At 40.8% G+C, this 27,610-nt stretch overlaps 1 protein-coding gene across 2 annotated transcripts; it reads right to left on the bottom strand.

Annotated features, from left to right (window-relative positions):
* Positions 1–1,568: 1,568 nt before the first annotated feature.
* Positions 1,569–23,723, bottom strand: LOC138597736 (NACHT, LRR and PYD domains-containing protein 12-like). Of its 2 annotated transcripts, XM_069669215.1 has the most exons (13): positions 23,685–23,723; positions 23,341–23,471; positions 23,005–23,133; positions 19,583–19,818; positions 17,209–19,006; positions 16,195–16,368; positions 14,355–14,528; positions 11,667–11,840; positions 7,505–7,678; positions 6,530–6,703; positions 5,648–5,821; positions 4,409–4,582; positions 1,569–2,513 (listed from the first exon to the last, which is right to left on the bottom strand). In XM_069669215.1, the coding sequence occupies exons 2-13, from the start codon at positions 23,469–23,471 to the stop codon at positions 2,507–2,509; spliced, it is 3,519 nt and encodes a 1,172-aa protein (XP_069525316.1). In that variant the 5' UTR covers positions 23,685–23,723; the 3' UTR covers positions 1,569–2,506. The 2 variants fall into 2 exon arrangements, with proteins under 2 accessions (XP_069525316.1, XP_069525317.1); XM_069669216.1 differs by lacking the exon at positions 11,667–11,840.
* Between the last annotated feature and the right edge of the window lie 3,887 nt (positions 23,724–27,610).

Here is a 27,610-nt window from a genome sequence, read left to right as displayed (position 1 = left end):
ATACCCAGGAGGCTTCCGAATCAGGTACCTGAACCACCTCAGCTAGCTCCTTTCGCTGTGAAGGAGTAGTGACCTGCCTTATCTCTAGGGCTTATTCCAACCCCCCTGTGCAGGAAACTCATTTCGGCAGCTTGTACTAAGGTGAGCGTTGGTACGGAGATCGACTGCTAAATTGAAAGCTTTGCCTTCCGGGTCAGCTCCTTTTTCACCATGACAGTTGTGTACAATGGCGGCATTACTGCTGATGCTACACCAACCACCTGTCACTTTACGATTCATTTTCCCCTCACTTGTGAAAAAGAAACTGAGATACTTGAACATCTTTGTTTGAAGCAGTTTCTCACTCACCACCTGGAGGAAGCACTCTTATCTCACATTTTACATTTCATTTTACTGTTTTCAGCAACTTAAAAGTCTGACCTATATTTAAAGGGCAGTCCATGCAAGCTGTGCAAAGTGTATGTGTGACATTTTGCTTTCACAATCCCAAAATGCTCCATTAATCTATTTAGGGTACATAATGCAAATACACAACATATGCAATCCGTACTAAGACTGGACAAACTCCACTCTAATGATTTTACCATCATCTTTCTGAGGATACGATAGCTGAAGTCTCTGCTCCTCATCAGCCAAATGCTGTAGGGAGGCTTTTCGTAAAGTTTTCAGACACAGAATAAAAATCTGAGTTTGTCAGTGGCAAAACAACTAAACAAAAACAAAACACTTTAAGTGGATTTCACTTGTAATTGCCTTATAAATTACTTGTAATTTAAACTTAAAATTAAACAATGCTATTTTCCCAATGCCGGGTAATCAGCAGTAATAACCCTTATTTTAAAGGCTGGTGATGCAACCAATGTGATTAATTACAGGCCTAAATATATTCTCCCAGTCATTTCTAAACTAACTGAAAGAGTAATTTTTGACCAATTAATAGCCCATCTAAACAATGATCATTTTCCATTGCACCTTTTGCAGTTTGGATTCAGGAAACATCATTCCACAGAGACAGCTAATTCTAATTTTATTAAACAAATTAAATCCAGTCTTGATAGTGAGAGTGTTGTTGTTGCAGTTTTCCCAGTGGGGGCAAGCTCAATTATGGTAGCGGTAGCTTGCCGTGGCACATCCGGTAGCAGGTGGCGGTAGCTACTGGTAGTCCCCCTGACAGGTCCTGGCAGCCAACAAAACTGCCACTACAGCTCTGGCAGGTCGTGGCGGGTGGCAGTAGCTACTGGCAGTTCCCCAGGTTGTGGCAACCTACCAGATGTGCCAAGGCAAGCTACTGCTACCATAATTGAGCTTGCCCTCTCTCCAGTTTTCCTTGATTTTAAAATGGCTTTTGATACTGTTAATCATAATGTTCTTTTATCCAAACTGTCAAAGTTCAATGTATTAACATGGATGGAGTAATACCTCAACTCAAGAAAACAGTGCACAATTATTAATACAGTCACAGTTAAAATATTTTGTATTTGTATAAAAATAAATGTACTGGATTAGAAAACTCAATGATTAATCCATGCAAGAAACATAAAGACTTACAGAGTTGAAAGCCATTTTTTAATCTAAATATCATAAAGATAATCTTTAAAATCATGAAAATATATATATTTATACATTTGGGCTTATCTGTACGTGATAGGTCATTTAATATTTTGAAAACACAAGATATGTTGATATTTTTGCTTACAATACTGTCTTTGTGGTGTCCTGGAAATGACAATTTCCTCTGATTGGTACAATAAAAATAAAGACATATTTCAGGGCAGCCATTATCAGGAAGGGTTTCCACACAGAATGGAGGAATACAACATATATGCATTTCTCCAACTATATGTTGGATTTTCCAAAAGTTTCCGGTTCCAAATGGACCGTATTTGAAGAATCACCCATATGAGAAAGTGATGTAAAGTTTATCATCATTCTAACACCTTCATTATTGTTGTGGTGTCAGCACACTGATCTCTTCAAAGAATGCATTCTGTTAAAGAACATAATGCTGGATTCATAAGAAAAAAAGGTAAAGACAGAATTTATATGACAATGTATCCAGAATCATAATCTCATCTTCATATAAAACTGCAGACGTATGCATAATTAAATGTATCTGTTTGATAAAGGATACTGTTCTCCATCATTCAGCAGCGTGCAGGAGTGACACTAAGAAATAAAGCAATATAGCAGATTACAGTGATTTAACCTGTGTTCACTTTAGATGACTGAAAATTTAGAGTTGTGTGGTGTCACTTTTGGTTCAGAAAAAATACAACATAAAGTCTTGGTCCAGGTGGAGAGTGGATGAGGTGGTTGAGTGTGCAGTCATCTCCACTTGGTATGAGTCCTCTGTCAGTCATTGCTTTCCTCTCTATTGTAACTCACAGAAACATGGCCCATTCAGAGCCTCCCAACACACGAGCTGATGCTGCTGCTTCACCCTCTCTGGATCACCAGGACACCGCTGATCCAGCTCTCTGATCACACACACTGTCAGATATCAAAACTACAACCTGACGAGAGAAGAAGACAGACAACAGTCATATATCAGTGTTTCCAGACAGGCCCTACATCAGCCGTCAGAAAGTGTGCAGTAAATCCAGTTTAAAGACCAGCAGAAACTTCAATCCTGTTTGTACCACACAGCCACTGAACCTAACTTCACCGTGTTTTTGTTGTTGGAGTCTTATGGGGATTTTTTCAAGCAAAAAAACGGACATAATCTGGCTTGGCTTATGATTTATGGAACTATCAGGCCGTACAAGAAGTCTGTGCTCCAGCTTTTCGGTGAGTTAAATTCTACTATATATATTTTGCACTAGGTAGCAGGTATAGCTTGGTTACAGGATAGCTGTTCAGTGTTTATCGCTGGCCAGTGCATAGGAGTCAGGAGTGTTTCTGGCATTTACGGCAGACTGCAGACCGGTCAATTTAAAGTCATTCATGAGCCGTTCTGTCAGCGGACTAGCGAGCGGCGAGTCCGCTACTTCTTTAGTCTGATAAATAAACAACTGCGGTCAGTCACCACCACAAAAAGAATCTCCGCTGTGGGAATCATAAAGTTAAACTTGCTCATTAACCAGCGGATGAATCAGGCACAGACTGTTTAGCTTTGATAACTTGGAATTTGCCAACCCCTCGCTCCTCTCCAGCACCACCCTCTCATCCAAATATGGTCACTTGGCTACAGAAAAACAACATGGCGGCGGCCATATCCCGGTTTCATTTACGCAGTCGAGAAAGCAATGGGTGACATAACGGTAGCTGTGTCCATTATTTATACAGTTTATGGAACAACAGAGCCAGCCATGTTTACTTTCGACCTTAGCCTGAAAAAGGTCCTAATTGTCATGAAGTACTTGACACCCTGCAGCCAATCATAACTGAGTATTCACCCAGAACATGGTGTAACTACTTTTAAAAAACTTTAATCTATAAACTCACCCTGCCTTAGTGAGGAGCATCTTTATAAGACGGGCCTTTAATTATTTTTGTACAAAAGTCTTGGACGGGAAGATGGGAAAAAAGTGTATTTAAACCAGTACTGACCTTTATACAAAATGCATACAGTATCCCGAAAAAACGTTACTTTAGAGACAAAAACATGCTGGTCAATATTGTTTTTATTAAACTTTTTTTACCATCTATAAAGCCAACAAGCAGCAAAGTCTCTCCTGTCCCCCCCGTCACTCACTGTGGTGTAAATTTCTTTATCCTTCATCTCTGAGCTGCAGTGCTTTTGTGCTGTAGTTCCACACACGCATACAGTACGAGTGCTGGTTGTTTACCTTCTTCCTCCCGATGCATACTGGCTTCTTTACCGTCTTTCTCTGACATAGGTTCAGCTTTACTTTATTTTTTAACCCTTGGGTTCAACAGAGAAGTGTCTCACTGCTGCTTCTCCTGTTCTTTGTTCTGCAAGCCTTAATACCTGACAGCATTCTGGTTCTACTGTTTTCTCCTTGTTACCAAAGTGGCCAATAAATGTGACGTGTGGCATTTTAGTGAAGGGGGGAGAAAATGTTGCTACACTGTACAGAGAACTAAATAAATAATGCATGTATCCAGGCTACTAATTGAGTGAAACGTGCAGCCACACCCCACGAGTAAAAGGGATAATTTGGGATCAGCGTTTATTCAAAGTTTTACAGTAACACAAAAGTTGTGTCTGTCATAGAAATGTTTGGACAATTCTACTGTCAAATGGACAGATATAAACTACGATGCTAAAAGTCCTAGATGTTCTCCAAACACATCAGCTGGGATTTCTGTCGTCACCGTTCTCCTCTTACAGCTTCACTGAGGAAAGTTGCCACTAGGGTTGGAGGTTCAGCAGACAACACTGGATCTTGCTGCTGTGATAATAACTATGTTTAGTACAGTACTGCTAAAACCAAAATGGACTGACCTCAGAGTCTCCAGTCTACAGTGTGGACTCTTCACAAGATCAGAAAGCAGCTTCACTCCTGAATCCTGCAGATTGTTGTAGTTCAGCTGCAGTTCTCTCAGATGGGAGGGGTTGGACTTGAGAGCTGAGGCCAGAGAAGCACAGCTGATCTCTGACAAACTGCAGTCATACAATCTGTAACGGAATAAATAGATTTAGTATTAAGATACTCAGTGTTGAGCCGTATAATACCAGCCTTATGTCTGCAGTTCAGAGTCAACCAAGCGGCAACCTGCGGTGTTAAAAAAGTGCAAAAAACTGCAGTTTCTCGAGTGGCCACTTGAGGCTCCAGAAAACAAGAAATAACATTACAGCAGATGGGAAAATGGCCAGCAGGAATAAACACGTTTACAGCCTGGTAAAAAAACGGTTTTGTTATAAACGGGGGGTGAATTTTGTTTATATCTCACCCGTTTTATTTATATTAAGCCTTAAATTATAGTGGCGTGGTCACTTGAATGGTGGATACTGCTGGCAGACACACAGACACAGCCACACATCAGTGTTTCCAGAGTCCCTTCATCAGCTGTCAGAAAGTGTGCTGTAAATCCAGTTTAAAGACCAGCAGAAACTTCAATCCCGTTTATACCACACACAGTCACAGGACCTAACTTCACCATGTTTGTGTTGTTGGAGAATTTTGGGGATTTTTTAAAGCAAAAATTGGACATAATCTGGCTCTTTTTTGCACTAAGTAGCAGGTATGCGTTCCTCACCATATCTGGCTTGTTAGTCTGTTCAGTGTTTATCATACATTTATTTATTTGCCAGCCAGTACATAGGAGTCAGGAGTTGGCTGTTCCCTGGAGAGATTACGGCAGACCGTAGTGATGAGAAGATCGGTTATTTTAAGTCTCACGTTACGTGTCGTTCCTCCAACGCTATTTCACCGGGTGAGCGAGCGGCGAGTCCTCTACTTCTTCTCTGTCTGATAAATAAAGAACTGACAGACTGTGGCACAGACAGCTTTGATAACTTGGCGTTTGCCAACCCCTCGCTTCTCTCCAGCACCGCCCTCTCATACAAATATGGTCATGTGGCTCCAAATCCAACTTGGAGCGGCCATATCATTACGCAGCCGTCAAACCAATGGGCGACATCACGGTGGCTATGTCCATTATTTATACAGTCTATGGTGTCAACACAACTTTCACCTCATATTAATTTCAGCACATACGTAAAAAAAAAAAGGTTTCTGACCTTAGAGTCTCCAGTCTACAGTGTGGAGTCTCCAGAAAACCACACAGCAGCTTCACTCCTGAATCCTGCAGACTGTTTCTGCTAAGCTGAAGTTCTCTCAGATGGGAGGGGTTGGACTTCAGAGCTGAGGCCAGAGAAGCACAGCTGATCTCTGACAAACTGCAGTCATACAATCTGAAAAAAGAATACATTAAGTAACTTTAGAGGAAAGTGTTCCTGCATGAAATCCTTTAAATCCTTTTAAAAGTGTAAAATAAAAATAGAGAAAAGGAGCTCTTAATAATGGGCATATGCTGCAACTTCAATAAAGATGCAGTGACTTCACCTCTTAAACTGTGCAAGTTCCACTAGTGGTTGCATTTGTAAACTCAAGTTGTGCAGTCAGAACACCACAAATGCTAAATACAATAAAAACCAGCAGAAAATAATGGAAGAGTCGTCTCAACATACTAAAGTTTCCAAGATGCCAAATGTGTCAGAATCACTTTTGGGGAATGTGAACAAAGATGTCAACAGCTTAAGCCTTTCAGTCATTAGTACCAAATATTCCAATTTAAATGTTTGAAAGGAACATGCTGAATATATTTGTTATAGGTTATATGGTAATAATCAAAATAATTAATAGGCTATATGTATCTATTTTAGATTAGAAAAATATAGAAGTATAAGATAAAATCAGGTGTTTAAGAGGTTCAGAGTGCATCTCAACATTGCTCTGCTACAGTCAATAGACTTAACCACTGAAGAGGAAAATGGGCTTGAGCATTAAGATACTCAGTGTGGATCAGTATAATATCAGCCTTGTGTCTGCAGTTTAGTGCAAATGCACTTTCACATCATATAAATCTCAGCACATAAGTAAAAAAAAAAAAGGTTACTGACCTCAGAGTCTCCAGTCTACAGTGTGGACTCTCCAGAAAACCACACAGCAGCTTCACTCCTGAATCCTGCAGCTTGTTGTTATTCAGCTGCAGCGTTCTCAGGTGGGAGGGGTTGGACTTGAGAGCTGAGGCCAGAGAAGCACAGCTGATCTCTGACAAACTGCACTCACACAATCTGAAAAAATAAAAAAATTATAATTTTAAAAAATGATGCAACTTTACAGAAAATATGCCCCTGCATGAAATCCTTAAATGTTTAATAAGCTGGTCAGAGCTGAAGAAAGTTAAGAAGGTAAAAGTTTTTAATATGTAAACTGGATGCAGGTTAAAATGTGTAAAATATAAATAGCAAAAAGGAGCTCTCCCTAATAATGGCAACATGTTGCTACTTTAATAAAGACACTGTGACTTCACCTCTTAACCTCTGCAAGCTCCACCAGCGGCTCCATCTACACAAACTCATGTTGAGCAGCCAAATACAATAAAAATTCACAACAAATCATTTAAGATTCAACTCGAAAATCCGAAGCTTTGCAACAATCACCAAATATATGGATGAATAATGGTTAAATATGAATTAAGACATCTAGAATATTTCTTTAGGAATTTTGAAGTCATAAAGCACCAATATAATTAGAAGCACTAATTATTTTGTGTATAAAATGATGGAAAAATATAGAGAACATATATGTTCTTCTTGTACAAATTGAAATTATATATATGTATGTATGTATCTATTCCATTAAATTAAAAAAACATGGTGTGAAATAAAATATGAAATCATGTGCTTAAGAAGTTCAGAGTGAATTCTACAGTGTACGATTTTTTGTCTTGTGATATTAAAGTTTTAAATCTGTAACTCAACATTGTGCTGCTACAGTCTATAGACTTAACCCGTGAAGAAGAAAAACTACTTTAGCATTAATATACTCAATGTGGATCAATCTCAGCACAGAAGTACAAAATGGTTACTGACCTCAGAGTCTCCAGTCTACAGTGTGGAGTCTCCAGAAAACCACACAGCAGCTTCACTCCTGAATCCTGCAGATTGTTTCTGCTCAGCTGCAGCTCTCTCAGATGGGAGGGGTTGGACTTCAGAGCTGAGGCCAGAGAAACACAGCTGATCTCTGACAGACTGCAGCCCAACAATCTGAAAAAAAGAATAAATTATGTTATTGTAGAGGAAAATGTTCCTGCATGAAATCCTTTAATGTTTAATAATCTGTTCAGAGCTGAAGAAAGTTGACAAGGTCAGAGTTTAGAAATTTGAAACTCCATCACCTGAGCACAACAGAATGCAGGTTAAATAGTGTAAAAAAAATCTCTATTAATAATGGCAACAAGCTGCAACTTTAATAAAGACGCACTGAGTTCACCTCTTAAACTCAACTGCAAGTGTGTTCAAATATAATACACTCATAGCATAATACAGGCTAAAGTTTACTGCTTCTGTCACGTTCAGTTATTAAACAATAAGGAAGAGGACCCAGATGCAGACAAAGACAAATTTGTTATAACAACAGGCTAACGGCCTGGAGGAGGGGCACAAATTGAGCGAGAGCGTTCTTGCGGATGGCCTGAAAGCAGAAAAAATAGGAACCACCACCCCGGTCTGCCATTCCACAGGCACTGTCCCAGACTTCAACACGACAACAGCGCCTTCAGCATCTCAGGGCGAATCTCATCTACACCTGGCGTCCTGCCACTGAGGAGCTTCTCAACTACCTCAGCAACCTGGGACAAGGATATAGGCAAGACTTCCCCTGGATCTTCAAACTCTGCCTCCAAAATCAGAGGACATATTGTTTGGGTTTATGAGTTCCTCAAAGTGTTCTTTCCACTGCTCAACAATATCCCTAGTCTGGGTCATCAGTTCCCCTCCCCTGCTGAAAATAGCCTGAGCGAAGCCCTGCTTTCCCCTCCTGAGTTGTTGTTTGCCAGAGCTTCCTTGAGGCCAACCAAAAGTCCTTCTCCATAGCCTCCCTGAACTCCTCCCACACTTGGGTTTTTGATTCTGCAACCCCAGAGGCCGCAGCCCTCCTGGCCAACCGGTACCTCTCTGCTGCTTCCCAGAGACCCCTGGGCTAACCAAGCCCGAAATGGCTCCTTCTACAGCCTGATGGCTTTCTTCACGGTGTCCACCAGCAGGTTCTTCGGCTGCCACTACAGACTGCCTTCTGGCTTCCGCAGTGGAGGTCTTGAACATGGCCCATTCAGATTCCATATCCCCAACTACAGCATGCATAGGAAATTATTCTGGAGGTGGGAGTGGAAGACCTTGCTGTCAGGGGCCTCCACCAGACGTTTCCAGTTCACACTCGTTACACCTTTAGGTTTGCCAGGTCTGTCCGGCAGCCTCTCCGCCACCTGATCCAACTAACCAGCAGGTGGTGATTAGTTGAAAGCTCTGCTCTCTTTACCCGAGTGTCCAAGACATTCAACCGCAGATCTGATGATACAACAACAAAGTTGATCATTGATCTTTGGCCTAGGGTGTACCATGTACACCTTTGAGTCATGGTTGAGCTAAAACATGGTGTTTGTAATGGACAATCCATGACTGGCACAGAAGTCCAATAACAAAGCACCACTCGGGTTCAGATCATGTAGGCCATTCCTTCTAATTACCCCTGAGTGGTCATTGCTCACATGGGCCTTGAAGTCCCCCAGAAGAACTATAGAGTCTCCAGGCAAAACCCTTTCTAGGACTCCGCCCACAGACTCCAAGAAGGCTGCATACTCTGAACTGCTATTCAGCGTATAAGCACTGTCAACAGTCAGAGCCTTTCTCTGCAACTTGCAGTCAGGCAGGCAACCCTCTCGTTCCCCTACCCCAACACCGCAGGGCCTAGCTGGGGGTTTGTGAGTATCCCCACACCCGCCCGGCGCCTGTCTCCACTCCAGAAAAGAACAGAGTACAGTCCCTTTCAAGGAGATTGTCCAATACCCAGTGCTGTACATGGACATGAGCCCAACTATCTAGTTGATAACGCTCCAGCTCCTGCACTAGCACCAGCTCTGGTTCCTTCCCTGCCAGAGTGGTGACGTCCCTTGGGCCAGTCTATGCTGCGGGAGATCAGCACGCCTAGGTCCCCGCCTTTGCCTGCCAACCAGCTTGCATTGCACCCAACACCATTCCTATCCTTGCGGGTTGAGAACCAGTTGCCCGGCCACCAGACGCTTGCTGGTTTTATATTTTACATTGTGAAAATCATTCTTTCTTTTATTTTATCTTGCATTACGGATTATCTGTGAACTGCAAAATTGTCTTTTAGTTTGATAGTATGAGATCATTTGCTTCTTCGTCCACCTTCGTGCTTGGAAATCATGGTAATATTGCCAAACAGAATAAAAAATAAATACATTTAAAACCAGCAGACCATAATTAAAGAGTCCAATCAAAATACTAAAATGTCATAGATGCCAAAGAATGTGAACAGGAGACAATCTACAATATATCTTTTCGAAATAGTGGAGCCATAAACTTAACTCATATCCAGTTTAAACTTTTCAGTCGTTAGAAGCGCCAAATATTTTAATTGAATGTTGGGAAAAACTGCTGAACATATTTGTTATTTTCTACTAGTTCTAATCGAAATAATTAATATATGTATCTATTTTACATTTTAAAAAATAGAAGTATGAGATAAAATCAGGGCCTTTCTGAGAATACTCTCAGAGACCTAACTTAGCTTAAAAACTTCTAGCAAGGAGTCTTAGCTTAGGAGTGATTTAGGAACACTCTCAGAGCAACTCTGAGCAAGAAACTTTTATCTTAGTGAGAAGGTGTGGTTGACCCCGTTGCTAGGTATGACACATTCTTTCAGTAGCCGTGATTGGTTAAAAAAAAAGCTCTCTTAGTGATGATGGCCATAGAAGGACAGTAAAATCTAAGTCTAATCATATAAATTACTCAGACATTGTGTAATTATGAACACCGTTTTATGTACTGAACATCTCTGTTGAATAAATTGTAAGCCACACTTTAAAGTATAAAGCCTACAGAATGTTTGAAACCATGCTCATCTTCACATGCAGATAGTTATATTTACTTGATCACTTTTATTTACCATGCTGCTAATTTTAGTAGTTGATCTAACTGATATTAATGAGGGAAAATGGCTCATCTTCGCAATTACTGTGAATGCTGGCCAGCCTATATAAAGCTATAAGAAGCTGCGTTTGCTGCATTTAACAAGAAGAACCAGAAAACCGAACTGGACAGAGGGACAGTGTTTACTTTCATCTCAAGTAGTTGATCAAAAAAACATTTTAGGACATACATTTTTACAGCTCAAACCAAGAGGCAGGCATGGGAATATGTAGCGCAGCAGATACATGTCTCTTTCCCTCTGGTTGTGCGCACTAGTGAGGAGTGCAAAAAGCAGTGGTATGTGTTGAAGTCTAAAGGGAGAGGGGAGATTGCAGCACCCAAACAGGAGTCTCCAAGCACAGGTGAGATAGTTTACTTCTTACTTGTAACTGCTGTCAAAGTCAACTTAAAGGCAGAATTACAATATGCCCGTGCAATGATGCGGATGTGCGTCCCATACCCAAGCCCGCTCTACCCATGCCTATTCCCTGTAATAGTGATCACCCTGCTGATTGACGGTTGTGACAGACCCAAGTCATCACTGCTGCACTTTGCATTTTTCCAGTTGCCAAATTTAGGCAACAACATTTCTCCTATCGCTCTGTCTTTCCACCATTTTCTTCTCTGCTTAAGAAACTCTTAAGTCTCTTAAAAGTCCTCCTCACTACTCCGAACTGTTTCTCACCTTAGGAGCTCTCTTAAGGGCTGAGATGCTTTGTGAATAACTTTTATTTTTACAAGGATCTAGTTTTAACTTTAAGGGGAAATTCATAGAAAACGTCACAATTCTAAGAATTTTCTTAGAACTTCTTCACTTGGAGCAACTCTTTGCACTAGGAAGCTTTATGAGTACGGACCAAGGTGTTTAAGAGGTTCAGGGTGAATTCTATTGTAGGATTTCATTGTTATATTTAGGTTTTAAATGTTTAACTCAATCATTGCTCTGCTGCAGTCAATGGAAAAATTTGACTTTAGCGTTAAGGTACTCAGTGTGGATCAGTAAATATCAATCTAAAGTCTGTAGCTGAGTGCCAATACAACTGACCTCAGAACCCCCAGTCTACAGTGTGGAGTCTCCAGAAAACCACACAGCAGCTTCACTCCTGAATCCTGCAGCTTGTTGTTACTCAGCTCCAGCTTTCTCAGATGGGAGGGGTTGCACTTTAGAGTTGAGGCCAGATAAGCACAGCTGATCTCCGATAAACTGCAGCCCAACAATCTGAAAAAAAGAATAAATGATGTTACTGTCGAGGAAAATGTCCCTGCATCAAGTCCTTAAATGTTTAATAATCTGTACAGAGCTGAAGAAAGTTAAGAAGGTAAAAGTTTTGTTTACTCCAAACACCTGAACACAACAGGGTGCAGGTTCAAATGTGTAAAATGCAAATGTAAAATGCAGACATACAGACGCAGTGACCTCTTAAACACAATAAGCTCCACCAGTGGCTCAAATCAACTCTACACATACAGTAGGATTTGCCAGTAAGTTAAATTTATTTTTTGCAGAATATGAGACAGGTGGTCAATCCCAATTGGAGCCCAAGGTAGACTGAAGGGAGGGTGACACACATTTTAGAGTAACACCTAATGTGTCTTTGCCAAGTGCAGTGTGCCTTCACCAAGATTAATACAAGGAAATCCATCAGTCCTCATGGAATATAAGGGAATATGCTTAAAAAATGTTGAGCAGTAAGGGCCTGTGTTCACTTAAGATTTTCAAGCTTCACTGAACTTACAATTAATTCCAAAATTTCTAAAATAATCAAAAAAGACAAGCCCCTTTAAATTATAGGATTTTAGACCTATTGCTTTAACTTCAGTGTTTATGAAATGTTTTGTGCCCTTAGTTGTCTAATTTTAAGTCTTAAACTAACAGTCAGACGAATGCTTGACAATTTGCATCCAGAGTAAAGAGAGGTGTTGAGGATGCCGTGGTTACATTTCTGAACAAAGTTTATAAACACTTGGAAACACAATCATCTTATTTGCGCATACTTAAATACTGTTCAGGCAGATATATTGGCAGGTAAGCCGGGCAGTGTGGGAGTTATCCACACCCTCATAGGATGGATATATAATTTTCTCACTGATTTGTCAACATTCATGGAGGTCAGTCAGTAATCAGCACTCGGACTGGGGTACCACAAGGTTGCGTACTCTTACCTTTGTTATTCACATTGTACACCAATGACTGTATTAGTCATCAGGATGATTGCATATTGATTGAATTTGCAGATGTTGATGCTCTGACATGCTCTGGATCAATCATAGAGCTTAGATGAACCAATTTTACAACTAGATTACTCATTAATCATTGATTTTAAAAAACAAAGAAAACTGAAGAAAGAATAATTGATTTTATAAGACATTCTTCTCTGTCCCCTATAATTATGAACCACACAATCACTGAAGCTGTACAGGAATACTTATAAGTACCTGTGCAGCGTTATTGTTAACAAACTGACTAATGCTTCCACCAATGCAAGATTTGCAAAGGCTCAACCAGCGTCTCTATTTTTTAAGGAAACTTAGAAGTTGTTGACAGAACTATGTGGAAATTAATAAGAACTTCATTCAGAGTGTGCTGACATTTTGTATTCAGTGTTGGGGGGAGCAGTGTCTGTACAAAATAAGAACAAACTGGACAGGATTGTTAAACAGCAAGATAACTGGGAGACAAATGTGCAGTATTTCTTACATAACAGATCAGAAAACATTGAATTTAGCTCACAAGGTCATAACAGACCCACTGCACCCCCTATGGTTTGAATATGCAGGTACAGAAGGCCCAGGGTGCGGACTAATGCCGGGAACACACCGGCTGTGGAAGTGCCGCGAATAGCCGCGAAGCGGAGCCCGTTTCCTTTCGGCGCCCATGTTAACCGATTGTGTTGTTCACACCAGACGCGCCGTGGCGTGCACCTCTACGAGCGATCGCGTCAATCCTGGCAGGAAGTCACACATGAAACAACGAGAGAATCCGGCCAGTTTTCAAAATTAAAACAAATTTCAAAATAAAACACCGCGATTGAAAAATGCAATGTTATATTTGTGTGCTTTTATATATTTGTCAGTATCTAAACAGAGCGCGAGAGAGATGAAGATACACATAGACACAGACACACAGACATAGACACACACAGACACACATACACACAGACATAGACACACACACAGACACAGACACACACACACACACGCACACACACACACACACACACACACACACACACACACAAGAAAGAGAGAGACACAAAGTGGACTGGCTATAGGGGGTGCGGGAGGGGTGTTAAAACGACAGCTGAGGAGCAGAGGCGCTTGTCGACCGGCGCGGAGAAATGCGCGTCTGGTGTGAACGGAAGTGCTTTTCGTTGAGCGGCGCTTTGCGGCGCTTCGCAGCGCTTCAGCATCCAGTGTGTCCCCGGCGTAAGAGAGGCATCGCATTCTTTGTCCCAAACAGCATTCAGCTCCGTTACAAGCTCTGATAACACAGTTTGAACTTGGTATTACATATCCCTCACAGGTAACCATGCGATGCTTTAATGATCATGTTTATTATATGCTGTCCTGTATGGTTGTTGATGTGTTTTGTCATTTATGTTTTTTTTGTTTTTTTTTATGCTCTTGGTGCAAGGCAAATTCACCAAAGTGCAATAAAGGTTTCATTCAAGAAAATGGACACAACTTTCACATCATATTAACCTCAGCACAGAAGTACAAAATGGTTTCTGACCTCAGAGTCTCCAGTCTACAGTGTGGACTCTCCAGAAAACCACACAGCAGCTTCACTCCTGAATCCTGCAGCTTGTTTCTGCTCAGCTCCAGCTCTCTCAGATGGGAGGGGTTGGACTTCAGAGTTGAGGCCAGAGCAGCACAGCTGATCTCTGACAGACTGCAGCCCAACAATCTGAAAAAAGAAAGAATAAATGATGTAGATAAAAATGCCGCTTTTGTGGATCATCATAATGTGTGCAGACATCATCCAAATGTCACCACTAAATTCATACATCTTTTCAGAATGTTCAGAGCTCAATAACATGCTGCTGATCTCATTCACATATAAGAGAATCATTAACACATCAGACAGGTCGGACAGTACTGTTCATTATTTCAGTTGTTATATTACCTTCTTCTTATTGTATTTGGAGGCTTAGTAGTTACATGTAATAAAAATGAAATGTCCACATTTGTTTCAGTCTTAAAACAGCCACATGCTTATTCACAGTAAAGACTAACTTGTGGCAGTAATGATTTACCCCAGTGAGTGTGAAGTGGTCCCTTCCTAACAAAACTACACAGTATGATAAACCCCCGTATGTTCATCTGACACTAATATGAAGCTTCGGCAGTCTGAGTCAGTCAAATCAAGTCTGTGTTTTCTATTTAGAACTAAATTCACTCTTTGAGTCACTATTCCCCCACTGCAGCTGCACAATGCTTGGTATGTGCAGCTCAGTCTGCTGAGGACTCTTACTAGTTCAAGGTAAATTGTAAAGGCATTTATGTAAAGTGCAAGACTGAATGTTTGTCCTCTATCTCGTAACATTGAAGTCAGGTTATAAGAGGATTGCTTTACATACAGTATGGACAGAAGAATTGATTACAGACCAATAACTCTTTAAATATACGTATGTGCATATGGGAAAGAGTTGACGTGAAGATGTTCGTAGTGCAGAGTATTGATTTGTTTTTAGCTGCAATCTAAAGATCTGTGTCTTTTAATAATTCTGCAATGCTGACATGAAAACAAAGCAACAGATCTGTTGTCAAGAACAAATTGAAGATAACAACAGAATCTCAAACTAGAGGCTGTCATTTATTCATTATTATTCATTTTTCACTGCTTACACAACTTTCTGTTACTCTTGTCCAAGTTAAGAATTTTGAACTTTTGTGAACATCACGTTTAAGTTGAACCTGCCTGCCAAGCAAGCCCGTTTTTCTTAACTTTTGCAACTGAAGAAATCTCATCAGACAGGTTTAGTGAAGATTTTTGTTCATCCAACTTCAGCTTTTGATGGACCAGCATCTGGAGCAGTACCTGCGCTCCTCCCTTTAAAGAACTGGAAAGCTGAAATCCATTCAAGTGGATGCTTTTAGCCAGCTCAGAATCAAGGCTATTTGTCTCCATCACCAGGCGCTACCCACTGGAGCGCTGGTATCACCAGATTGGAGCCAAAGCAGAGAAAGTTCCTCTGTGAGACAACTCTGCAACAAGTAGGCCTACAGTATCTGATGCTGCTGTGCTCAAAGATGATGTAGGATAGTACTTAAATTCTCACAACCTCCAAATGTATAGGGCTTCCATCTCTCTGTTAGCCTCTTATGAGCCAAACTCATATTCTTCATCACTGTAAATACTGTAAATGTGGAAATTTTCAAATATTAAATATCTCTCCTCTTTGCGTTACTCCACTTATTGTTCTGCCATTTTGGAAAGACGGAAAATTTTTGAAAACAGATTTGTGATCAGGCAAATCCTGAACACTAATGAACAGAAACTTTGGAACCTCAGCCAAGGATATGAACTGACAAATACCAAAAACTAAATGCTAAGGTCTCAGTTAACTGACCTCAGAGTCTCCAGTCTACAGTTTGGACTGTCCAGTCCAGCAGCCAGCTGCTTCACTCCTGAATCCTGCAGATCATCGTAACTCAGCTCCAGCTCTCTCAGATGGGAGGGGTTGGACTTCAGAGCTGACACCAAAACTTTGTAGTGAGTCTCTGACAGTCCACAGTTAATAATTCTGTTATGACACACATTACATAATATGTTATTATGAAAGAAGAGACTTTGTGTTTACTTCATGAATTTGATCACAACACGGTTTTATCACCTCAGGGTTCAGCTCATCTTATCTTTCTGTGTTTGACATGGATACATATAAAGCATATGTGTGTGTGTATTTGTATGTGTGTGTGCGTGCATGTAATAAAATAAAGTGCATTATAGTCAGAGAAGAAAGTAATGTGTTGCATCCCATAAAATCCTGTCCTCAATTTGAAATGGCTCCAAAACAATTACCAGAAACATGGCAGAAAGAATTGCATGAAAGCATTTTTCTGTGGCTTCAGAAACATCTTTAAGAAAATAAAACATAATATTAAAACTTATTTTAAACTTAACATTATTGGTTATAGTAAATGCTCGGCTGATTATATAAGGACACCTTGCAGATTCTACTCATGCAGAAATAATTTTACTGCATTAACTGCTGCTGTGATCTCTTCAGTCAAGTCCTGTGTTTTTTTTCCAGGTTCGCATGTCGCTTTTAATAACCAGTGGAAGATAAATAGAGGAAAGAAATATAAAAAGTAACAAATATTAGAAATTAATAGAGAAGCTTTTTTTACATGAGCTGAACAGCTAAAAACAAAACTGACTGAAAACCAACATTTTGCAGTCAACATTTGAAACGGTTCTGTGATGAGAATACAACAGATCATTTTGCAATAAAGAAGAAGAGCTAGTATATTTAGAGAAATACAAATTTAAAAGTGTGGATTGAAGAACTCAACAATACTTATATATATATATAAAATAATAATCTACCCTGATTTATAAAGTTACTTACACCTGGACTTACCGAGCCTTTCTGCAGTTCCTCACAGCTGGAATCAGTCTAAGTCTTCCCTGTCGTGATGTGTTGTACTTTTCCACATCCAACTCATCCAGAACCTCCTCTGACATCTGCAGCATGTAGGCCAGAGCAGAGCAGTGGATCTCAGAGAGCTTCTTCTCTGATCTGTTCGCTGACTTCAGGAACTCTTGGATCTCCTGATGTACTGAGCGGTCGTTCATCTCAGTCAGACAGTGGAAGATGTTGATGCTTCTGTCAGGAGAGATATCTTTACTGTTCATCTCCTTCAGGTTGTTGATGACTCTCGCAATGATTTTTGGACTGTTGTCCATCTGGCCCAGCAGGCCTCCTGAGAGTCCCTGGTTGGACTCCAGAGAGAGGCCATGCAGGAAGCGAACAAACAGTTCAAGGTGACCATTTTTACTTTGAAGGGATTTCTCCATGGTGCTCCTCAAGAAGTAATCCAGGGATGTGTCACGGCTATCATAGATGTGTTTGTACTCTTTTAGGAAAGCCTTCAGTACTTGCGTGTTGCTGTTTGTGTAACAGTGGAACATGTAGACTGCAGCCAGAAACTCTTGAACGCTCAGATGAACAAAGCAGTAGACGGTTTTCTTGAAGATCACACACTCACTTTTAAAGACCTCAGTACAAACTCCTGAGGCCGAGGCCTCTGTGACATCCAGACCACACCGCTCCAGGTCTTCTTGGTAGAACATGATGTTTCCTGTCTCCAGATGTTCGAACGCCAGCCTCCCCAGCTTCAGAAGAACTTCCCTGTCAGCCTCCATCAGCTCCTGAGGACTCACCTGATGCCCCTCATCATACTTCTGCTTCTTCCTTGTAGTCTGAACCAGCAGGAAGTTTACATACATGTCAGTCAGGCTCTTGGGCAGCTCTCCTCTCTGGTCTGTGGTCATCATGTGCTCCAGAACTGTAGCAGTGATCCAGCAGAAGACTGGAATTAGACACATGATGTGGAGGCTCTTGGATGTCTTGATATGTGACAAGATTCTGGACAGCTCTTCATCACTGAACCTCCTCCTGAAGTACTCCTCCTTCTGCGCATTAGTGAAGCCTTGTACTTCTGTAACCCTGTCAACGCACATAGGAGGGATCTGATTGGCTGCTGCAGGTCGGGATGTTATCCAGACGAGAGCTGAGGGAAGCAGCTTCCCCTTGATGAGATTCATCAACAGGACAGTGACTGATGACTCCTGTGAGACGTCAGACACAACCTGAGTGTTGGTGAAATCCAATGAAAGCCTGCTTTCATCCAGGCCGTCAAAAATGAACAACAGTTTACAGACAGCGAGCGTCTCTGCTGTGAGCTTCTGTAATGCTGGATGGAAAACACGAAGCAGCTTGAGAAGACTGTACTGCTCGTCTTTGATCAAGTTCAGCTCCCTGAAGGAAAGCAGAATCAGCAGACTGATGTCTTGGTTTTCCGAGCTCTCTGCCCAGTCAAGAGTGAACTTCTGCACTGAGAAGGTTTTTCCAACACCAGCGACGCCGTTCGTCAGGACAACTCTGATGCGTCTCTGTTGGTCAGGTTTTAAGGCTTTAAAGATTTCGTGGCACTTGATTGGAGTGTCATGGAGGGTCTTCATCTTAGAAACTGTCTCAAGCTGCCAAAACTCATGTTGGGTGTTAACCTCTTCACTCTGTCCCTCAGTGATGTAGAGCTCAGTGTAGATTCTTTTAAGGGAGGTCCTACTTCCTGTTTCATCACTTCCTTCAGTGACACATTCACATCTCGTCATCAGACTGATCTTATGTTGATCTAAAACCTCTTGCAGACCACCTTTCACAAAAAAGAGAAAACGTGTGAGATGAAACCAAGAACATTTGACAGCCTGGTGATTATCTTATTGCAAAAAATAATCAATTAAAGAAGGGTGTAGCTTGCTGCCTGCTGGTAAAGTGCTAATTTATGCCGATGAACTTAACCTCTCTGCCATGTTTCCACGTCGGTGCCTTCTTGAGAATTTGTCATGAAATTAACACACACATAAAATGTATTGTCATGAGGTTCGTTCTATCAGACTGTCCAAGAGTTCTGTCGAGACAATACCTAGCTTGTTAGCTTTGTATGTTATTTATATAGCCAAGAATTAGCTTTGGCATGAAGCTAAATATGGCTACAAAATATGGTCACTTCTTTATCCAAAAACCAGGACGGCGATGGAAAACTATTGTCCACAAACAAAAGGGTGATGTCATGGTGTCATGGGGGCTCCGCTCCTCTTAAACAGTCTGTTCACCTCAGCAGTTTGAAGTTCTCAATTTCCATCAATCCCACAACAAAATGTCTCCATATTAAAACAGTAAGGCATTATCATCAGACACAATGACATCAGCAGACTGATGTGTGTCTTACTTAGTTCAGTGCTGGTCTGACTGGCTGTCTGCTGTCCAGGTCTTGTTCTGGATCTCTTTCCACACTGGGGACAGGAGGAGTCTCCTGATGAACCAGACTGATCCCAGTATGAGGGGAGGCACTGTCTGCAGAACCGGTGTCCACAGCTGGTAGAGACTGGATCCTTCAGGACGTCCTGACACACAGCACAGCAGGACGGCTGCTCCTCCACAGAAACATGACTCCTCTTCCTCTTTCTGTGAAGAAATTTCTTTATAAATGATTTGTTGAATTTGGTTGAAAAATATCACCATTTGATCCACACTGTGTAGATGCTCCGATCGCTCACAGAGAGCAGTAAAAGTGTTTTTAATCTTATTTACTATCTGGCAGTCTTAAATATTTTGATCTGCCAGTAGTTTGTTAAAAATACAAACTAAACACTTGCAAATGCTTCACATCATCTGATTATATCCTTCACTGTTTTACAGTCACTTTGGTTGGCTCAGCTTGAGTAAGTACTGTTTGAACTAAGGTCAGAGGTGGCTGCAATTAGATTGAGGTAGACCGGCTTGGCTGGTTTCAGACATAGTATGTAACAAAGGTGTCACAGGTTCAAGTCCAGACAGTTGCCTTTGTTTTCATTCCGTTTGTCTTCTGTCACTATCGACTGTCCAGGGATGCAATGGGAAATTAAGGCAACTCTGGAGTTTGACACAAACCGCAGGTGAACACAGTTTGGTACCTGAGTAATGACCTAACATTACTATACATTGTAGCATTGTAGTTCAACTACTAACGTAGTATTATCAGGAGTAACAATGATGCCAGTGTGTGCTGAGTTTCATTTGGAATATATTTGTGTCTTCCTCTCTAGTTGAACAAAAATACTCACTGAGTCTCAGAGCCTGTGCTCCTTATTGAGAATAAACTCATGAAGCCTTTTCTTTATGTTTTTTAACCATAGTAACTGTCCTTACTTTGTTTACATATATCCCAGACAGCAATGGAAGTAACACTTCATAATGCAGAAAACTCAGCAACAGTAATCACTAAATTATTCAGCTTAATAGTTCAAACACCATTTTCTACAGAGCCCGGGAGGGGACATGGGAAATCAAATTTAAGATAGAAAAAAAACAAAAAACATATATTTTTTGCGAGATCTCGCCAAAGGTTTTATTTAGGTCAATGTACTACTTCCGGGTCAGTTCAACCACAACAATGGAACGCACGCATCTGTGGGAGAGGTTCATTGAATTTTATTTTGAGATTGGCCTCAAATACAAAGATTACATCAGTGCTTAGCAGCAGGCACGGTTTTCATCTCGACATCTCGTTGCAGAGCTTACTCTGACCTGGCGACAGGTGTCACAGTTTAACTGGTGTTGAATTAACTGGTGACGGTCACAGATGTGTGTGGGCGTGGCGTATGAGTCCGTTGTACAAAAAACGAGGAAATAAACGCTTTAAACTCATTAGCAGGTTGGAGACTGTGCAGCAAGATAACGTTGAAACTAAAATTTAAAGTTCAAGACAGTTACTTCTGGAGACGTTTTGGTCATGTGTGCACATGTCAATGCTATTGACATAAAAACAAGCTGAGATCACATTTGCAGCGACTCATAATTTACATGTACTGAGTTTTAATTGTTGTGAAGCGTTTACCGATTTGACCGTCTCGTCTATTTACTCTATGATTCCATGGAATAACGTTAATTTAAGAAAACAGAAGCAGAGACGACACATTTGTAGTGGTCAGCAGTGGTGAGTGTATGGTCCACTATAGTCATATGTTGACCACAGAATAATGAATGGCCCAGCAAACTGTTGGTCTTACAGTGTCTCAAAAGACACCGGTTAACTGAGATAAAGCAGCGAAGTAGAATCGAGTTGTTTATTTCCTCGTTTGTGTACAACGGACTCATAAGCCACGCCCACACACACATCTGTGACCGCCACCAGTTAATTCAACACCAGTTAAACTGTGACACAGGAAGTAGTACATTGACCTTTTCGACAGCTATCTCGCAGAAATGTACCTTTTTTTTCCTACATTAATTTTTTTTTTTCCCATGTCGCCTCCCGGGCTCTGTAATTTTCTGCACTTATATAATATATATAACAATAGAATTGCATCTGTTTGCTTTTGTGCCAAACAGGTTCAATAACATTTAATGATCAAAGTATAAAATTAATTTAACAGTTGAGAGTGACACCATTTTTAAAAGGGTACAAATGTCTGAGCATTAAAACATAATGGAGGTTGTTGGACAGGTCAAGGTATCAGGACTATAGCCACACACACAGGGCTGACACACAGAGACAAAGAACCATTCATTCACGTTCACACCTATGGGAAATTTTTCGAGTCACCAAGTACGAGCATGTCTTTGGACAGTAGAAGGAAGCCAGAGTGCCCAGACAGAACCAACGCATGCATGGGGAGAACAAGCAAACTCCACACAGAAAGGCCCACTACATCCGAGATTCGAACCAGGAACCTTCTAGCTGTGAGGCGACAGTGCTAACCACTGCACCACCGTGTAGCCCTTGTCTATTACTATTATTATTATTATTATCCCACCTTAGCAGTAGATGATAACAGTTTACTCAGTTGACCAGGAGTTATAGTAGGGCCCTCACATATATCCTCCAGACAACAACTGATTGCAGCCATTTAATAGTCTGATAACACCTAAATCCACTGGAGAATTACTGAGTGGAGCTTTAAGCCACAATTTCTCTTCACTATGTTTTACACAAGTCACGAGTTAAAAATAAAACAAACGTATTCACCCAAAGGGGACATTAACCCTGAGCAATAGTGCTACACACAGCTGCAAACAACCTCAAACATGTTAGTCAAGAGTACAGTGGGACAGCAGCCCCAATAAACAAATTAAGAACAAGATGTTAAATATTGCATACACCTTGTCTAATAAAACACAGCCTCTAAATGCATAGACTTATACAAAGACGAACTTAAATCACAGATCAATAAAAACATAATTTAAGTCAAACAATCAACACACATAACCAAGGTGTGCAAAGCTGTTTGTTGCACATGCTGCATAATTATAGACAAACTCATTTAGGATGGCACCTGGTAGATCATCACTGATCTGAGGAAGAGCCAAACCAACAAAATATTTTGAGGAGCAACATTAAAAAATACATCAAATATAGAGATTTTGACCTGAGGGACAAAACATGAAAATATGGTTGTTTTGATTCTTAAATAAAGGTTTCAAGAGTTTTCCTGCAGAAAAAAACATCACAAGTAAAGTTTTTATATACACCTTAGTTTAAAACAGATATATTCATATATATATATTCATGAGGCAGAGTTCTTACTGCAGACACTATGAGCAAAACAATTTGTATTCATCCTTAATGCAGCGACATCATCAGGTCAGTTTACAGTAAAAACAGTCTCTTACTTTGTGTCTGAGGGTCTTGGTTCATTACTGAAATCCAGAGGTTCAGTTTTGGACCGATCACTCTTCAGGGACAGACAGCTGGGTAGTGCAGACAGTGCAGACTCTGCTGTCTGTCTGCTGGGCTCAACTCTGCAACACACAAGACAGTTTTATTCCTGTCACATGAATCCTTAGTCCTCTTAGATGATTGATAGTTGTCCCAAATACTAAAAGGATGATACATGACTTTTCTGTCCCAAACTTTTAGTGAAACAAACATGCAATCAAAAGACAACATGGAGCTGCTAGATGTTACCGAAATGAATCACATAATTTAGTTCGTGTCCGTTTTCTTACTTTGTGTCTGAGGGTCCGGGTTCATTACTGAAAAACGGAGGAGAATCTTTGGACCTGTCACTCTTCAGAGACAGACTGCTGGACTCTGCAGACTCTGCTCTGTCCTCCTCTTCCTCCACACGAACACTCATCTTATCAAGAAAAAACACGTTTTATCAAGAGTCACACACAAGAACGAGAGAACGTGCAGAACCACATAAAGAAACGCGCGCGCGCGCACACACACACACACACACACACACACACAGTTCATTATAACATTTCTTTCCTCTACAGTCCACAGGTAGAAAGAGGACTGAGACACTTTGACAGTCAAATGATAAAAATGTTGGGTTAAGACTCACCCTGCCTCAGCCTCCAGTTTTTCTCCTTCTGCTCTGTTGACTCAAAATGGAGTCTGAAACGACCACTTTCTGTTTCAAGTTCCCCCTCGATGCCTGGATCTCATGATCTGGTTGCTCCTCCCTCCCCATTTACAGGAAATCAGCTGAGTGTAACAAAAACAGAGCACAGCTATTGGCAGCAGGTTGTCCAAGTAGTCACATAGTGCACCGTAAGAACCTCTTGCTCAATGCATCCAAACCCGACACTTACAACATTCAAATCATTATTTGTCACACACGTCAGTGTTGGAAAACATTTTTGAAGCTTTATAATCAAATGTTTTAGAGTTGAAGTCATATAATCAAAAGTTTTATAATGATATGTTTTAGTTGAAACTTTATAATCAAATTTTTTAAAGTTAAAGTTTTTATAGTTAAATGTCTTAAAGTTAACTTTCCTATAGTCTTATCTGTTGTACAGTGCATGAACGTGCCTAATTGGCCGGAGTGAGGAAGAGTCCTGCAAAAAAGTTGGAAATGGGTCGGGCAAAACTGAGAGGAAACAAACTGAGGGCAGAGAGCCAGAGCGAGGGGGGGCTCCAACAGGTGTTGGGGCAAGCTGAAGCCCAGCAAGGGAGGGGTTTAGAGTATATAAGACCCGAGCGGCTGACCCGTGAGCAGTCTCATCCGGATGGACTCGGGTTTGTTTAGTTGTATTTATACGGGAACAAACTCTTTTTGCATCAGATTCTGCCAGTCTCTAGTGTTTGCTTGTCTGAGTTTTTTAAGACTTTGATTATATTTTTGAGACTTTTTTAACCAAGTTTTATAACCTAGTTTTAAGAGTTTTTCAACCATGTTTTATTATATATTAGAGATTGAAATTAAGTTGCAGATAAGAGAGTTTGTGGAACTTTTTTTCCCACAACATCAGCATCACCCGTATATGGAGTTAAATATACATCATCAAAGAAGTCCACAAAATACTTCCCAGATTATTCTTGATTCAAAGTGTTTCTACATGTTTGTACAACTTAAAATACCATGATCTTGCTGACAACAGCTAGGTATGGCAGCTTCAACAGTAGACTTATGTGTTACTGTAACTTATAGATGAGCATCCAATTTTCTGACAGATACCTGGCCATCTCTGAAAAATCCAAAAGTTCATGTAACTTAGACGAGCTGAAACATTCACTGCCTGCTCTTAATCAACTTCACTTGTTCCATTCCTCTCCAGCTGGTTAAGGTAATATACCTCAAGGCTGGTTCTTTAGACATTAAAAACAAAGAACAATTCTATTCCCCCTTTTTTCATGTGTACTGTAAGAACAAGCCCTTCTAGAGGGGTTAAGGATAAAAATATAGCCAAACTTGCCGTCTCTTTGTAGTCAATATAGAAAAATGTTTAAAGTACACAATGTGAACTGCAATCACCAAGATACCATGTAAGATAAATATGTCCACATAAAGCTTGGAAGATGTAAACTGATGAGACTTGAAATATGGAAGGTAATATGGAAAACATGTGAGACTGTGTCCAAGCATGCACTAATAGTTGAAAAACATGGGGCTGAATGAAGAATCTACACACGAGCACTTAGACAGTCCTGAAAGCATTGGAGAAGCAATCATAGACTCACCTGTAATGAATTCACAAATCAAATCAGCATCGACTGGACACAGATGGTGGTGGAACAGCATCAATTCATAGTTTGAGAGAAGGTGAGTGCGTATGTGAGTGCCAGCATGGATTTCTATGGTGGCCTTGACAGGCAGAGATGAACATCGAACCAACTTATGTTTAATTGGATGTACCTCAGCCCGCAGTGCTGGCCCGATCCGCTCAGAAATGTATTAGCATTGGTAAGAATCAATACCCTGTGCAGCCTGCTAGTTGAAATTCAGACTTATTTGCTCAGCATGCATGCAGAAGCACCCATCACAAGCACTTAAATGTCGACCATGGTAGCCTTCGATCAGACATCGACTCTTAGTGTTACTGCGGCTACACATCCTAATTTATTTACAAATGCTAACAGTGAAAAGAGGTGCACAGCAAAATGTGACTGTGTGATTCAGTTTGGAGTCATTGCTTTTTGTGTCTGATGTCTCAGTCTAAACTCTCAGTTTACCAAAGACTTTTTAAGGTAACGATAATGTGGTTATTGTTAAAAAAAACCTACAATCTTTCATCCAGAATAACGGTTCTGTTATTATTATCCAATGAAAAAATACAATGGTCAACAATTTGTTGTTGTGTCATGTGCATATTAACAGGCACTTGACACAAAGACTCAGCATGCACAGTGATCGGTTCTGTAAGTTATGTGGTAAAAGGGTGCAGTTGTCATATCAGACTTTTTTTGCAGATTAGTCATGGAAATCAAAAAGCATGCAATTATCCTTTTGATATCAAGCAGCAAAAACAATTGCATCATGGCATGTTTGAATTCATGTGTCTTAAGCGTGCTTCACATTACATACACGTCCTTCAATGTGACTGTTGCATGTTAGATATCCCACAGATGTGCTGGGGTCATGTTTGTTAGGCTGGAGATATATTTGCTTTTTAACTTTGCGTTCGCGTACACAACCGGCTGCTTCATGAACGTTATTGTTCCCATACTTGTCTATGCACTACATGTGTTACTCGGAGCACGTTAGAGAGCCGTATGCAACTACTGCATGTGCAGGGTGTAAAGTACAGATATGACACTCGGAGGTTACTATGATGTTAATTCTGAGATCATGGCAGAAAAGTGACAGCTTTTGTGTGTTCAGAGGACAGAACACACCGTCGGAACCGTCCCCGCTCCGTTTCTCCAACATGTTCCTCTTTGCACGGACGGTTCTGGACTTGGAACATGGAACTTATCTGTTTCCAGCTGTTTTTGACAGGCATGTTTGTGGCTGTGCAGTGGCAATGACACACTGTACAGATAAGGATATTGCGGACTTTGATTATCAGCTTGTCATCAGAACTTTCTGCCATTGTTGTCCCTTCTGCTGTGCTGACCCTGTCTCATCCCCTCTACACTAAACTACTGTTACAATGTTAACAGTAATGTTAACTATGTTATTGTCCAAAGCGACGTACATCTGAGAGTTAAGTTAAGCTGCATATTTGCGTACGTGCAGCGTTATTTTTTGAGGACGTTCACAGCCGACACTCCAAACAGACGCAGGAAACGTGTGGCAGCCATCATGCACATGCAAACGTGTTGTTAAAAGCAAGTATATCTCCAGCTTAAGGGTTGTCCATATACAGTAGTTGTGTCCGTATTAAGACCCTGCTATGCTGGCTCCCTGACATTGCATAATGTCAGACCTAAATGGACCATCGCCATCATATCAGGTACACCTGTGCTTGCTATAAAAAAAGGTCTATTCTTGTGAGCAAAGCTGTAATGGGCCCATTGCTGCCACCAGTGGCTTGGCCTCTCCACCTCTGTCATATACCAGGTATTTAAACATAAGTAGGGTTGATAAGAATCGGCCTTTTACACACTGCCAACAACACACTTGACTATACTTTGTATAAATTCATATGGAGGGTGAACTTTCTCGCCTCTAATAGAAAGCAGCACCGTGCCACTGCCATTAAAATTGTAAATGAAAGAGACAGTCAGTCTAATAACTCAGTTTTTTTCCGTACCTGGTGAATGACAGCACTGACTGTCTGATCTGCAGTCAACCAAGTGATTTCTCATTTCCCACATATTCATAATGATTATGTTCTGATGACATTGCATCGGGGGCTGGGACGTAGAGTTGCTTTATTAAAAAACGCAAAAGGACAAGGCCAGGCAAAATGCTTGTTCCTGATTTGTTTTCAGTTTTAAGTCATTAACATTTAAACTGTAAACCTGGACCTCCGCTACGTTAACAAAATGTTTGACATCCATCTTCATTTTGAGCCCAACAACCCATACCAGCCCTGTGAG

Source organism: Semicossyphus pulcher, unplaced genomic scaffold (genome assembly GCF_022749685.1).
Source record: "Semicossyphus pulcher isolate SPU_LCO1_2020_fin unplaced genomic scaffold, fSemPul1.0.p SCAF_2, whole genome shotgun sequence".
NCBI lineage: Eukaryota > Metazoa > Chordata > Actinopteri > Labriformes > Labridae > Semicossyphus > Semicossyphus pulcher.
The sequence above is the reverse complement of the archived record's forward strand: the minus strand, read 5'-3'. Positions and strand labels throughout refer to the sequence as shown.